Consider the following 14,618-nt stretch of genomic DNA (forward strand, 5'->3'; position numbering starts at 1 on the left):
AAGTGTTATTGTAATAGATATTATAACACATTTTTTGTATTATTTTAATATTTAGATAAATTTAAATTCTCATTATATATTCATTTATATAACACTAATTTATTCTATTATATTTTAATTTTTTTATATAATTAAAATTAGCTTTCTAATATATACTAGCATCATCAAATGAACTTGATTTTCAAATAACAAAAAGTAAAAACATTCAACATTGTATTAACAATCCACAAATTAGTTTAAAATATTCAACACTGTCATCAACAATTCAAGTAGTCTTAAATATTCAACATATTGAAAAGTTACTACTTTCAGCACAATATTCTACAGCTGCCCAACACAAAGCCTTCAAAATTAAGTATCCTTTTCTCCTCCAATTGATGGAGAAAGAGACATTTTTCTCCTGCAATAGTAGATAAAAGGTAAGGTATATGCTTCAAAAAATTAAATAATATGAATCAAATAATAAAATTGTATACAATATAAGACCTAAGCAAGCAATACCAGGTAAACATACTTCAAAATTCAAAATACTGTTATCACACAGTGAATAGATACATATTACAGTAAACAAACATTAACATTTTCAGGTTAAAGGGGCCTCAATTTCACCCTAAAGACATCTCTGGTTCAGGTGCTTAATTACTGAGACAACATGTTAAAAGTTTGGGAAATTTGAGTTACAAAAGCATTTAGAATGATACTATTATTTCTAGGGTAGATCCATCGAATCTCATATTTCATTTAAAGGAGAGGTGTAATAGAATATGGAGCTCAAACAGGTACTAAAATCTAGACCTTAAGTTATTTGGGCACTAACAAGTAATTACAAAACAGTGATACAGATTCGCAGTCAATTACGCTGATATAGTACAGTGTAGTGTTTACAAACGTACAGAAATTACTGTAGAATCCTCAACCCAATGCAAAGAAATAAAGAAACTTACACACATTCTGCTGGCCAAGTTCCTCTAGATAGGGATGATAAAAGGCAAATAAGTTCCATAGTCCTCAAAGAAGACACCGAATAGGACCATCAACAAAACTTTCTCTGTCCCAAAACTGACGGCAAAGTGATTCCTGAAAAATTTAAAGCAATAAATCCAATAAAAAAACTACGAAGGAAAAGAAAAATGTCAACTTTAATAGAACCACAAATGAAAAATCAACAAAATAATCAATAAATGATCCTGAAAGACAATCATTATGCATCCAAACCTCTCCCCGATAAACTTTGCAAAGAATATCCAATATCAAATTAAGGGTACTGTCTTCCAGCTGCAACATAGACAAAACAGAAAATATTAATATAAATAAAATAAAAAACTTGAGGTCATTCAAGATACTTAATCTAATTACCTGAATATTGATCTCATAAGATGCAATAAATGCAGAAATAAAATTTCTCAATACACTTCGATAACCAGCAACAGGACCCTAACGAAACAAACAAATTGAAAAAAGATCACGGACTTGAAACTAATATTAAACTAATAAAGTGAGGGAAAAAAAAATTCGCATATTAGGTAACTAACATAGTTCAACTATTACATAGGAACCTAGATAAACTAAAATAACTTACATCTGACTCATTTAATAAGTCACTCTCGAGGATCTCAAGAAAAAATCTCAAAGATGCAGCTTCAAAAGCTTGACGAACATAGCTAATATGATCAATCTCCTGCATATACACCATTAATTAAATACTATAACAGTATAGTGCAGGGGAGAAAAGAAAAAGCCAAACTGAAATGCATACCATTAGAACATTGTTTTCTTCTTTTCTCGGAAGTGATGAAATCAGACAAAGAAACACTGCCCATGTTAGAATTAGTGGGCCTGCTTCCTTAGTTTCAAAACCATTAAAACTTGACACTATTGCATCCATCTCTTGGACATCAATTACGGAAAAATGAGAAGAAACCTGCCTGAAGAATAGTGCAAGTGTTTTACAATAATAAGAAAAACAACAAGAATTAGTCTGACCGTTCTGTTACATAGAGGATGCTATTGAAAGTGATTGAACTCCTTAAATAATCTGCCAAGAACACCAACAAAACGAACCAGAAAAAAGAATAAACACAAACAAGAAATAATGGCAGAAACATAAACAAATCACAAACTCTAATGAATGATAGAAACAATAGTCAAAAGAACACCACAATATACATGGTTCGGTGGAATTGGCCTACGTGAGTTTTCACTATGATCAATCTAGAATAATTACAAGGCTTCAGTATAAAGAGAAAAGTTCTCAGTTTTAGCTTTCTTTGAACAAGCTTCTCACAAGAACTCCAACCTCTATAACTCACTGAACTCTCTCTTTCTCTCTTCTTTTTCTCTTAGTGCTCTCTAAATCTGTGTACATAAATAATGATGCATGGTTCACTTATATACGTGCACCAAAATATGGATATTTTGATTAACAAACAATCACTTTTTCACAGAATAGTTGCAATTGTGAAATTTGAATTTTTTTTGCATGAACTCAACAAATGTAACCAGTCCAGGACAGAGAAAAAAGAGCTGAACTGAGTGTAATGGGATGAGACAAAAACACACTAAAACAAAAACTAATAAGAAAAAACACTTGCCCAAAAAGGAGCAACTCAAACCATATTTTAAACAACTCAAATATTAAGAAACAAAAACTGGGAATAAGAAAATATTATGCAGGCACCACATCACTTCAAAAACATAAAGCATACATAAAGTACAACATAGTATTACTGTCTCATGAGCAGTCTCCTGAAAGAAACCATCAAAATAACTTATAGGGGAAAAGGATGTAGAAAAACTGTTGACAACATAGTATTACTGTCTCTAATTCTCTACTCATACAGTAATAAGAAAGGAAAAAGAAAACCTTTTGGATAGCTAAATTATTTCATCACTGATGTTACATAAGATTATATTTAAAACAATTGATATTTTTTCTAATGGGGAAAAAATAAATGAGGCATTTCTAACGTGAGGAATATATTTGATGATTGTCATAAAGACTTGGATTGAGCTGAAAACGGAAAGAATCAGTTCCAAGTCAGAAAGTGGATCAATAATATATTTCATAGCAAATGGAATTTAGAACCTAAAGCTAATTATGATAAAGTGATTAAGCCAATAAATCGAAGCAAACAAATGCTTTTATCATATATCTTTCCAATATTTTTTAATTGAACTGAATTGTTTGAAACTCAAAATTCAGAACAAAAGAAAAGGAAAGGTAACTAGAGTAGTCTTAGAGACAGTCTGACCTGCACACTATATAAATACAAAGCCATCATCACCAACAAAAGGTAAAATTCAAAAATAGCAATGCATAACAACATAATTACCACACCAAAACAATAAGGCTCCTCAATCAAGAAGAAGAATCTTACTTCATAGATTGCAATTTGTACTATGGATCAAAATTGAAAACAGCAGCTAAAAAATTCATCTTTTTTTTTTTCCAAATAAATTTCATTAAAGTTACAGTTGAGAACTCTAAGTATTGATTTAATTCTGCATAAGACTCCCCATTTCGTATATCACAGTCAACATGACTAAAGTGCAAATATTTAATCAAATGTACTTTGTACTTTTCACACTTGTGTTTATTTAGACATCACACCAACAAAGATAGCCAGAAATTTATAGAACATACCAGCAACATGAAAATAATGGGTTCAGCGAGGTTTTCATGCTTTTCAAGTTTTTCAAGTTTCAAGACACGAATGTACAATTCCTCTTGTATCAACTAAACTCCTTAAAGCTTTCTAATGCAATGAAATTCCAGCCAACAAACTAAACTACCAATTCCCAAGATCAAGTTACTAACAATTGATTAAGACATAAAGTGATGCAACAACTACAGTATATTTTATCTTTTTCATACTTGCTAAAATAAAATTTTATTTTTGACCAAGGAAAATAAGCTCAAAAAATTCAATAACAACAAAAATAGAAGTAGAAACTCTTCAGTTAGGTAAAATCAAGAAAATTAAAGGAGAAACTATATAATGAGAAGTAAAATCATGTTAATTTCAAGGAGAACTATACATGACCCTGAAATTTTCATAGTATTAAAACAAAAGTGACCTTCCAATTTGAAATTCAAGTTATAAATGCTAACCCAAATGCTGAAAAACAAAATCATATTTACAAATTAAAAAAATAAGGCTTGCTCTCTAATAAAAAATCAGTTCTATTTAGAATAGTCTCAAGAATTACATGCTATAAAGTATATTGTTTACTTGGTAAATTATTTTATTTTGAAAAATAGACCAATCATAAACTAAGCAAAGTGATAGAAGTCAAAGATAAATTAAAGCATAGTATTTACATCAAGTAATATTTGATAGAAATTGTTCTTTTGTGCTGTTCAGATCAGAAAGCTAATAGCCCAAAAGATAGCATTGTGTTAAACCATCAAAAAACACAAAAGATAAATAATAAGCTAAGAGATGAATGAAGAGAAAATTCCACTGCCAAACTGAGTATCCACTATCGCTGAATTCCAAGACCACTAACAATAGAGGTACAAAACTAAAAATTAGCTTATAGGAAAAAAAAAAGCAAAAATAGAATAGAGCTTCTTCTATTTTTGTAAGCAATTAGTAGATTGAAGCAAACAAGGTTAAAAAATAGATCTCCACTTTTTAATTATCTTTCATTCCAATACAAAATAGCAAATCAAACTCATAGACACACTTCAACCATTATCAAATATAACCATTAGAAATAAGTAAGCAATCCAATTCACCAACATGCATTACAGTAGTCATTATGTATAGTAAGTACGCATATGACACCATTAATATGTTTACCAGAAAAGCTCTAGTATGCTTTAAAATAAGTTCTACAAGAAAATAATATAATATCAAGATCCTTAAAAGAAACTAGAAGGCAACACAGAGATAGATGAAGTGAACCAGCAACAAATTTTCAGTAGTCCATATAATATATTCAAGAATTTCATTCTCTGCATTTCATGAAATCACCACAAGCATTTAAATTAAAATGTATAAAAACTCAATGGGTAGGACATTCAAAAATCTTTAGGTAGAAGAAAACTCGATAAATAATTAACACAGAAAAAAAGACCTTACCTTCAGCACATAGTAAGCAATTTCCTTCACTGTCTTATAGTCACCTTTAGACATATAACTTGAAGTCAAAGCCTACAAGTAAACAACTCATAAATCAACAGAGACAAACATGTGCAGACACTGACTATGCAGAGAGAAATTGCAACAGATTTAAAACTAAAGTATCCCTCTATTATTGTCCAGTATGAGCAAAAAAAAAAAACAATAATAATAATAAGCCGAACTTTGCCAAAACTAGTGGTCCAAAACAAGGGCAACTTTAGTAGGATCAAAACATTATAGCAAGCAATATAAGTCAAATAAAGAGATAATACCTGTGCAGATGCACCCAGGGCATCAACCAGAAGCGAAACAGCCAACCATACTTGTATGCATATCTGATGAGCAGCCATTGATGTCCCCAAAGTCATGGTTGTTAGAACATCAAGAGTTCTTCCAAGAAGAAAACCACCGATAATATCCCAAAATATATGAAAGAATCAAATAAAAATATAACACCTTAGTTATAACAGGCAAAGAAAAAGGTCAACATGTCTAAAACAGAGAAACAAGTAATATTTTTGCTAAAGAAAAGTAAACTAAAAAACAGAACATACTATATATCAACTGACTGGTTATGCTTCAGCAAATTGTAAGACAAGAAAGCATCTTCATACAAAAGAGGGAAGTTCAATAACATAAGGATTATTTTTATTTTTTAATATTTTAAGAAAAAAATGAAAAACAAAACCAAATTTACCAGATTTTATGTATCCTCCAAATTGTAATGATCCCATCTTTGGTGGTAGTAGTATTGCTCTCTTATTTAGAAACCATAGCATTAAGAAGGTGACAACATATCTGAAATATAAACATTCGAGCAAGATCTTATGTCAAGGGATTATCAGAGCAAAAACTAAAGAAAATTTGCAATGCTAGTCAAAGAACACGTACTGAGACACAACTGTGGAAATTGCTGCCCCAGTTGCACCCATTTGGAAAGAATACATAAGTATGGGAAACAAAATCACAGCTAAAAGATTCCCAATACCTGCATACACAGCACCACATGAACTGACATGAAGAGTGGTTCGACTTTGAAGAAATGGAAAAGAACACAAGGACAAAAAATTGAAGACATAATATATGATTTTCAATAGTTCTGTCAAATTGAATGGTTTATGAAATCTAAAATACAAATTACACTAAGTAAAATGAAGCAGCTACTTGATGAAATTTCTGTAATGATTTGCAGAAATTACAAGCAAGCAATTCAAATAAACCTGAACAAAAACTAGCTTAGAGAGGTGGGACTTTCCTTCAGCTACTCTTTGATACCCTAAAATTCAAATTCAAATAAAAAAAACTTACATTAGAACCAAAGTCAGATCTAATGAGGTAGAACAAAATAGATTAAATCAGACAGTAAACTGGAATGAAAATTGAATTGAATCGAAATAGGAGATGAAACTCACTAAATTCAATGACCATGCGGTAGGAGAAATCGAAACCGTTCGTTCCAGTAGGCCTTCCATATGTGGATTTTCTCGGCTATGGACAAAGGGCTTTAGCTTAAAAAACTTGCAAAATTTTGGACAGATCCCTAAATTATTATTATTATTAAGAAATTTTAAATTACTTCACTATGATCATATAACACAGTTCAAGGAAACGAGGGATAGCGATGAATCACAAACAAAATTTCGTAAGGAAAATGAAAAGAACCTTTCATCTTCTCCTCAACGGCGTAAGCTTGGTAGTGGCCCGCGAATGGAAGTCACATTGGGTCGAAGGCACGCAGAGGTGGGCTCGCACCTGGGGTCACTTGGTTCGGGGGTTGGGTTCACAGGTGCTTGAGATTTGGAGCTTGGCTCGGAGAAAAACAGGTGTGAGGATGGTGGTTAGGTGGTTGAAGCTGAGGATGATGGTGGTTACGGGAGTGCGGCTAGGGTGAAGGGAAGAAAGAGACGAGAAGGAGAAGGGGAAAAAAGGTCTCGGGTAGGCTGGTTTTTTTTTATATTTTATTTCTATTACTTTACCACTTTTCACCTAGAATATATTATAATACATTTTCCAAAAACTTATAATTATGTGTTGTGGAAAGTAGTTTTTGGTGTAGTAAGATCGTATTTAAGGAGCTTATAAGAAAATAATAACCTTGGTTATTACAATCTTCCCCCCTTAAAGAAATTTTGTCCTCGAAATTCTACTTACCATACAATTCCGAATACCGTGCTCGGATGTCTTCCTCCAACTCCCACGTTGCCTCCCATTCTATACTATTACTCCATAAGACCTTGACTATCGGAATACTCTTAGACCGTAATTCCTTCACCCCCTTCTCTAGGATGCTAACTGGTTGTTCCTCATAACTTAGGTCTTTCTGAAGTGCTAACGTATCGTACTTGAGAACATGGGATGGGTCTGACACATATCTAGGCATCATCGAGATGTGAAACATATTGTGGCTATCTGCTAGAGCTGGCGGTAGGGCTAATTTATATGCTACTGGTCCCACCTTGTCCAATAACTCAAAAGGACCTATAAAACGGGGACTAAGTTTGACTTTCTTCCCAAACCGCTTCACTCCTTTCATAGGAGATATTCTTAAAGACTTGATCCCCGAATTTGAATTCCACATCTCGCCGCTTGGCATCTGCATAACTCTTTTGTCGACTCTAAGCAGCGAGCATTCGCTTTCTAATCAGTTCCACTGCGTCTTGAGCCTCTCTAACAGCTTCGGGTCTAAGAAGTTATCTTTCTCCTACCTTGTCCCAATGCAATGGTGATCGATACTTCCTTCCATAAAGTAACTCATAGGGTGCCATACCGATCGTTGCCTGGTAGCTATTATTGTAGGAGAACTCTATAAGTGGCAAATACTTACTCCACGATCCTCCGAAGTCTAGTACACAAGTGCGCAATATATTTTCTAAAATCTGTATGGTACACTCGGACTGACCGTCAGTCTGAGGATGAAATTTCGTACTGAGACTTAGCTTGGTACCCATGGCTTGCTGCAAGTTTCCCAAAATCTCGATGTAAACACCGATCCTTTATCAGATACTATGGTCTTAGGGATTCCATGCAGTCATACAATTTCTCGAACATAAATGTTTGCGTACTGGTCTGTAGTGTACGTAGTCTTGACAGGAAGGAAGTGAGCTGACTTGGTGAGTCTATCTACCATAACCCACGCCGAGTCGTGTTGCTTATTTGTCTGTGGTAATCCTGTCACGAAGTCCATGGATATGTCTTTCCACTTCCATTCCGGAATACTAAGCGGTTGCAATAAGCCTGCGGGTCACTGATGTTCTGCCTTGTAGAGTCCAAGAACTTTACTTAGCTAGTTAGATAGTAGTAGTAGCAGTAATAGCTAGTAGTAGTTATAGTATGTTTATTACTGTTGATTTTGGTTCAAGCCGGGACTTAGTTGGACACTCGTAGCAACACTTATAGATTTTATAAGTTTAACCTATAGTTTAAGAATATTAATTATAACATAAGGTTTGATTAATATAGCTGATTATGAATATGATATTTATTATAGTATAAGGTTTAGATAAAACCAATAAGGTCATGACACTTGTCATGTGCATGTTTATTAAGAAATTAAGTATTTTTGAGGAATAGTTTTATAAGAGTAATCTTTGAAAACCCCAGAATCTACCAGCAGCTTTAAGATCGTTATAGGACTCAGTCAAAACTGTTTACTCAATTCAAATTAGGCTGAAAAAGTGTTATTACGTGTATAATATTTCAGTGTATGCCGATATATCGCCACTCGGGGAATATGAAAAACACGTAACTTCGCAAGAACGTTTTGACGAGCCTCACGAATACAAGCCCAGGCGATATATCGCCTACCATGGGTGATATATCGGCTCTAGGGCAAGGTTTTTCAATAATTTTGAAACCAAGCTCAATTCAACCCATAACCTCTTAGCAAGCCTCATAATCTTTTTGACCGAGTCTTAAGCCTCTGCTGAACGATTATTCAAATGTTTTTCAATTAAATAGTCATTATTTTATTCAAGATAAAAGAAGATCTTTTCATTCTTCAACTCTATAGATAGGACCTGGTACCCAACCATTTCTTTCATTCTTCAAGCTGAGTTCAGAGCCTTCAAGCAGCTAGGTTTACTTTAGAGTGTTAAACACTTGGGTTGGGGTTATAAGCTTTATCATCTTAAGCTTATTAAACACTTGGAAAGCAATATTAATAGTGTGTTTTTTGATATCGATGTGTAGTTCGGTTATAGTGCATTCAAAGGTATTCCTATTCCTAGTTCATTTCTGTATGTTTCATTAGTTTCTTATAGTTTACTCTACTCAAATCCTAACTCATTGTTTTCCCTTCATGGTTAGGCAATTAAGTTCTTTGAACTTGATGTTTCATTTTGGTAAGCTCTTCTTCTCGGTGGTTTAGATTTATTTCTTTTTCATCTCCTTATTTTAGAAATACTCATCTTCTCATTAATGGTTTTTAGGAGTGTTCCAAAATCCCATCCTTGTTCTCACATCTCGGTATTGGTAAGGAAAATAGGATAGTTTCTATATGCTTATGTGTATGTTTATGTATAATATGTTTATGCTATAGCACGTTATGTTATGTTTTATCTAGGGCTCATAGTTGCTTAGTGCCCTAGTGTTTATCATTTTTATGTTTGTATTTACCCTACCTCATATATTAGACAGGGGACCTAGATGGGTTATCATAAACTATCATGTGATCTAACCTACCTCAGATATTAGACAGGGGACGTAGATGGTTTATCACATGTTTTAATGACCATTAATAGTATAGTCCTATATAGTATACGTCTTTATAGTCATATGTTATATGTTTATAGTTTATGTTTATGTTAATATTTTATGCTCTTAGTAGATTTTCCTTGCTGGGCATTAGGCTCATTCCTTTATTTTTTTTATATGTGCAGGAAAATAGTTATGGCGGCGGAAAGATTCTTGGCGGCTTGGGATTGTGTATTGAGGAAGAATGGATTCGGTGGACTGCGTGAACGAGTCGAGGACGAAGTTGTTTTTAGTCATTTCAATTATGTTTTCTATGTATTTTCCGCACCTGATTTTGTAACGAATTTATTTAAGATCTAAGATATGTTTTATTTTCAAACAATGGGATCCCATATCATACCCCAAATTTTATGTATTTTAACTTTTACTTTATAGTTTTGAATAAAGTTATGAATGTTTCATATGTACGTTTTCTTAAGAATAGTGTATATGTATAAGTAGTTTTAATGGTCCAAAGTCTAGATTTAGTTGGGTCATTACAGTTGGTATCAGAGCAGCAGTTCATTCGCATGAAGTTCTCCTCGATACACACACTCAAAGCTCCGAATCTGACCGCCAAGTAAGTGTTTATGATTATAGTTATTATGTTTATGTGTATAGCTAACAATTTTAGCCTTTATGTTTTCAATTAAGAATGAATGGAGCACTAACTTATGAGGATATCCGAGCCATTAAGGCTTTAAAAAGAATTAGAGAACTGAGAAACACCACAGGAGTGCTAGAAAGAATCACTCGAAGACTACTTTTGTTTCCACAGGGAGATAGGTCACCTCCAAGAATCTAAGCAGATCATGATGAGATCAACAGAGCAATACGTTTTAGTAATTAGACTTTTTAGAGATTATCCTACTGTGATTACAGCCTTAGAAGATATTTGAGAGACGATAGATGATGAAGATGAATTGCTGGTAGCTACGAGATATTATTTTCTCTTTCTTAGGTTCAGTTCAAAAATGGAATTTCAATTTACAATTGAGCAAAAACATAGAATTTTTATGAATCTTCCTCAAGGGCATTTTGAGGCGCAAGATAATGATGACTATGAAGAGATAGATGACGATATGTTAGATGAAGGATCAGATGTAGAAGATTCTGCTTTTTATAATAGATTAATTCCATTGCTTATTTTAATTTATTATTTGTTTTCTTTTATGATTGTAAATAGTGGAAACTTTTTTTTTTTCCAAATTAATATCAATGTTATTTTGTTAACATGTATGAGTTTGATTTTTCTTTTGCAATCATAATAAATAATAAAATAAATAATGACTAAGTTTGGTGAGGGTGGATACAAATCAATGAACCAAGTTTCTATATTGAGAGTTAGGGGGCCATAGTAGTGGGAACGATTTTACTGATCCCAAACCTCCCTCAATATGGTTAACTTTGGAATAAAGATGAGTTTCGAGCTTGAGAATTAAGTCATATAGGATGATTAGAAACAGACTTAGAAAATAATAAAGATGGCTTATTTTTCTAAGTATAGAAACCTACTCTAATAATAAAGAAGGCTTATATAATTTTCATAAGAAGTCATAATTAATAGGTCCGAGTTTGTTTAGATTAAGTTTTTACCATAGAGCCTATTACGGCAAGTTCTAATATGTTTTCTCGACTATTAGAACTTTGTTGAAGATGTCGCTCAAAAGGTCTGCTCGCACCAATGGAAATGCCTCCAGCGCCGCTCCTGAGAGCAATGAAGTCCCTCAAGTTCGAAGAAGAGGAGCGCGTGGTACCACTACTGCTGCTACTCAAAGTGCGCCGCTGCCGCCACCAGTGGACATCACCACAGAAATTGTCTGGATACGACAACAAGTGGAAGAGCTGCTACAACGACAACAGACTCAGCCGCATCCACAGCATAGCAACAATTAATAATAGGCAGAAGAGAAAGCACCCCAATAGTAAGCAGGCCAATGGTGATATGCCGGGTTATGTAGAATACCCGCAATGCTCCAAATTCCAAAAGAAACACCTTGAGGAGTGTCGTGCAAATACCAAGGAATGCTACAACTGTGGTCAGGAAGGTCACCAAAAGAAAGAGTGTCCCCAGCTCAAGCCAGAAGGGAAAAAGGAAGACAAGATGGTTCCAGCCAGGGTATTTGCCTTAACCCAAGGAGAAGCTGATGCTAGCAATAAAGTGGTCACAGGTCAGGTTTCTATCCTCGATAGTATATGTTCTAGTATTGTTTGATTCAGGAACAATATACTCGCATATCTCGTTAGGAATGAAAGAGAAATTAAACAAACCTTGTAGAACTAGGTTTGTGACATAGTTGCCTTCGGGTAAAATAGTCCTATCATCACGGATAGTACGAGGCGTACTGATCAAAATTGAGGACGTAGAACTAGAATGAGACCTGATAGAACGAGAGATCAAAGAATTTGACATGATACTAGGCATGGACTGGTTAGCAAGGCATGGCGCGACCATCGACTGCAAACGCAAGAAAATGACGTTCGATACTCCTGACGGCCAGAGACTATGCTTCATGGGACAAGTTTCAAGACTACGCACACCACTAATATCATCTCTAAAAGATCAAAGGATGATAGAAAAAGGATGTCAAGCATTCTTAGCCAGCATCACAGATGTGGTAAAGGAAACACCACTTAAGGTTGGAGACGTCCGCATTGTAAGAGAATTCCCAGAAGTATTTCCCAATGACTTACCAGGGTTTCCGCCAACTCGGATAATTAACTTCACGATCGAATTAGTACCGGGCGCCGAGCCTATCTCCAAGGCACCATACCGGATGACACCTAAAGAACTCAAGGAGTTAAATACACAGCTACAAGAGCTCCTAGACTTGGGTTTCATTAGACCAAGCCATTCGCCATGGGGAGCACCGGTTCAATTTGTGAAGAAAAAGGACGGAAGCATGCGGATGTGCATAGATTACCACAAGCTGAATAAGGTGACGATTAAGAATAAGTACCCACTACCCTTGATTGATGACTTGTTTGACCAACTCCAAGGTGCGACCGTATTTTCAAAGATTGATTTATGGTCCGGGTACCATCAGCTCAAGGTGCGGGGAGAGGATATTCCTAAGACAACTTTTAGAACTCGTTATGGGCATTACAAGTTCCTAGTTATGTCTTTTGGTCTTACCAATGCTCCAGTCGCGTTTATGGACTTAACGAATAGGGTCTTCAAGGACTACTTTGATAAATTCGTTGTAGTGTTCATTGACGACATCTTAGTATACTCAAAGAATGAAGTCGAGCACGAGGAACATTTTAGGTTAATCTTATCACGACTAAAGGAGCATCAACTCTACGCCAAGTTCAAGAAATGTGAGTTTTGGCTTTCGCAAGTGGCATTCCTCGGGCACATTATATCCAAGGACGGAGGTGCAGTAGACCCATCTAAGGTAGAGGTTGTGAAGGATTGGCCAAGACCAAAGAACGCATCAGAAGTAAGAAGTTTTCTAGGATTAGCAGGTTATTATGGGAGGTTTGTAGAGGGATTTTCTAAGATAGTTACTCCGCTCACCAGCCTGACTCGGAAACAACAAAGGTTCAACTGGACTAATAAGTGTGAAGAAAGCTTCCAGTTACTTAAAGATAAGTTATGCTCAACACTAGTACTCTGTGTACCGACACCCAACGAAAAGTTTGTAGTGTACTGCGATGCGTCGAAGCAAGGGTTGGGTTGTGTGCTGATGCAGAATGACAAGGTGATAGCCTATGCCTCATGACAGCTGAATGAGTACGAGCAATGCTATCCAACTCACGATATGGAGTTGGCAGCGGTGGTCTTTGCATTAAAAATTTGGTGTCATTATCTCTACGGAGAACGGTGTGAGATTTATACAGACCACAAAAATTTAAAGTACTTCTTTACTCAGAAGGAGCTCAACATGAGGCAGTGCAGGTGGTTAGAGCTAGTGAAGGATTACGACTGCAAAATCCTATACCACCCGGGAATGGCAAATGTAGTTGCCAATGCGCTAAGTAGGAAGAATTATGGAAGTTTAGCAGCACTAGCCGGAATAGAAAAGCCGCTCCAGCAGGAGCTGATCAATGCCGGAATAGAAGTAGTCATCGGTAAGCTGGCTAATTTGTCGATCCAGTCAAATTTGTTAGAAGATATACGGATTGGGCAAGGGCATGACGACACACTAGTGGCACATATGGATGCAGTTAGAGAAGGCAAGGCCACAAATTTCTCAATATCAGGTCAAGGATTATTGAGATACAAGGATCGGGTCTGCATGCCAAATGATCAAAGGATTAAGATGGCAATTCTAGAAGAAGCGCACAGTACCCCATACTCAGTTCACACAGGGTCGATGAAGATGACTCACGACATTAAGGAAAATTATTGGTGGCCAGGAATGAAGAATGATATAGCAGAATTTGTGTCTAAGTGTTTAATATGCCAGCAAGTGAAAGCAGAACATCAGCGGCCTGCAGGCTTGTTGCAACCACTTAACATACTGGAATGGAAATGGGACGATATAGCTATGGATTTCGTGATGGGTTTTCCACGAACAAGTAAGCAGCATGATTCAGCTTGGGTAATAATAGATAGACTAACCAAGTCAGCTCATTTCCTGCCTGTTAAGACTTCATACACAGCAGACCAATACGCATACATCTATGTCCAAGAGATAGTAAGGTTGCATGGAATCCCCAAGACAATAGTGTCCGATAGAGGATCAGTGTTTACATCGAGATTTTGGGGAAGCTTATAGCAAGCCATGGGTACTAAGTTAATTTTTAGTACAG

At 35.2% G+C, this 14,618-nt stretch overlaps 1 protein-coding gene across 1 annotated transcript; it reads right to left on the reverse strand.

Annotated features, from left to right (window-relative positions):
• Positions 1-680: 680 nt before the first annotated feature.
• LOC133785690 (uncharacterized) lies at positions 681-5,479 on the reverse strand. The gene is made up of 6 exons (XM_062224908.1): positions 5,402-5,479; positions 5,088-5,159; positions 1,757-1,921; positions 1,580-1,678; positions 1,357-1,434; positions 681-1,275 (listed from the first exon to the last, which is right to left on the reverse strand). The coding sequence occupies exons 1-6, from the start codon at positions 5,477-5,479 to the stop codon at positions 1,087-1,089; spliced, it is 681 nt and encodes a 226-aa protein (XP_062080892.1). The 3' UTR covers positions 681-1,086.
• Between the last annotated feature and the right edge of the window lie 9,139 nt (positions 5,480-14,618).

Source organism: Humulus lupulus, chromosome 6 (genome assembly GCF_963169125.1).
Source record: "Humulus lupulus chromosome 6, drHumLupu1.1, whole genome shotgun sequence".
Taxonomy (NCBI): domain Eukaryota; kingdom Viridiplantae; phylum Streptophyta; class Magnoliopsida; order Rosales; family Cannabaceae; genus Humulus; species Humulus lupulus.

Bases quoted from the DNA above. Each gene is read 5' to 3' on its own strand.
- LOC133785690 (XM_062224908.1), bottom strand. From the start codon at position 5,479: ATGGCTGCTCATCAGATATGCATACAAGTATGGTTGGCTGTTTCGCTT. The intron at 1,922-5,087 runs GTAAGGTCTTTT...TTCTTCAGGCAG, and splicing joins TTGCTTACTATGTGCTGAAG to GTTTCTTCTCATTTTTCCGT. The intron at 1,276-1,356 runs GTAATTAGATTA...TCTATGTTGCAG, and splicing joins CTTATGAGATCAATATTCAG to CTGGAAGACAGTACCCTTAA.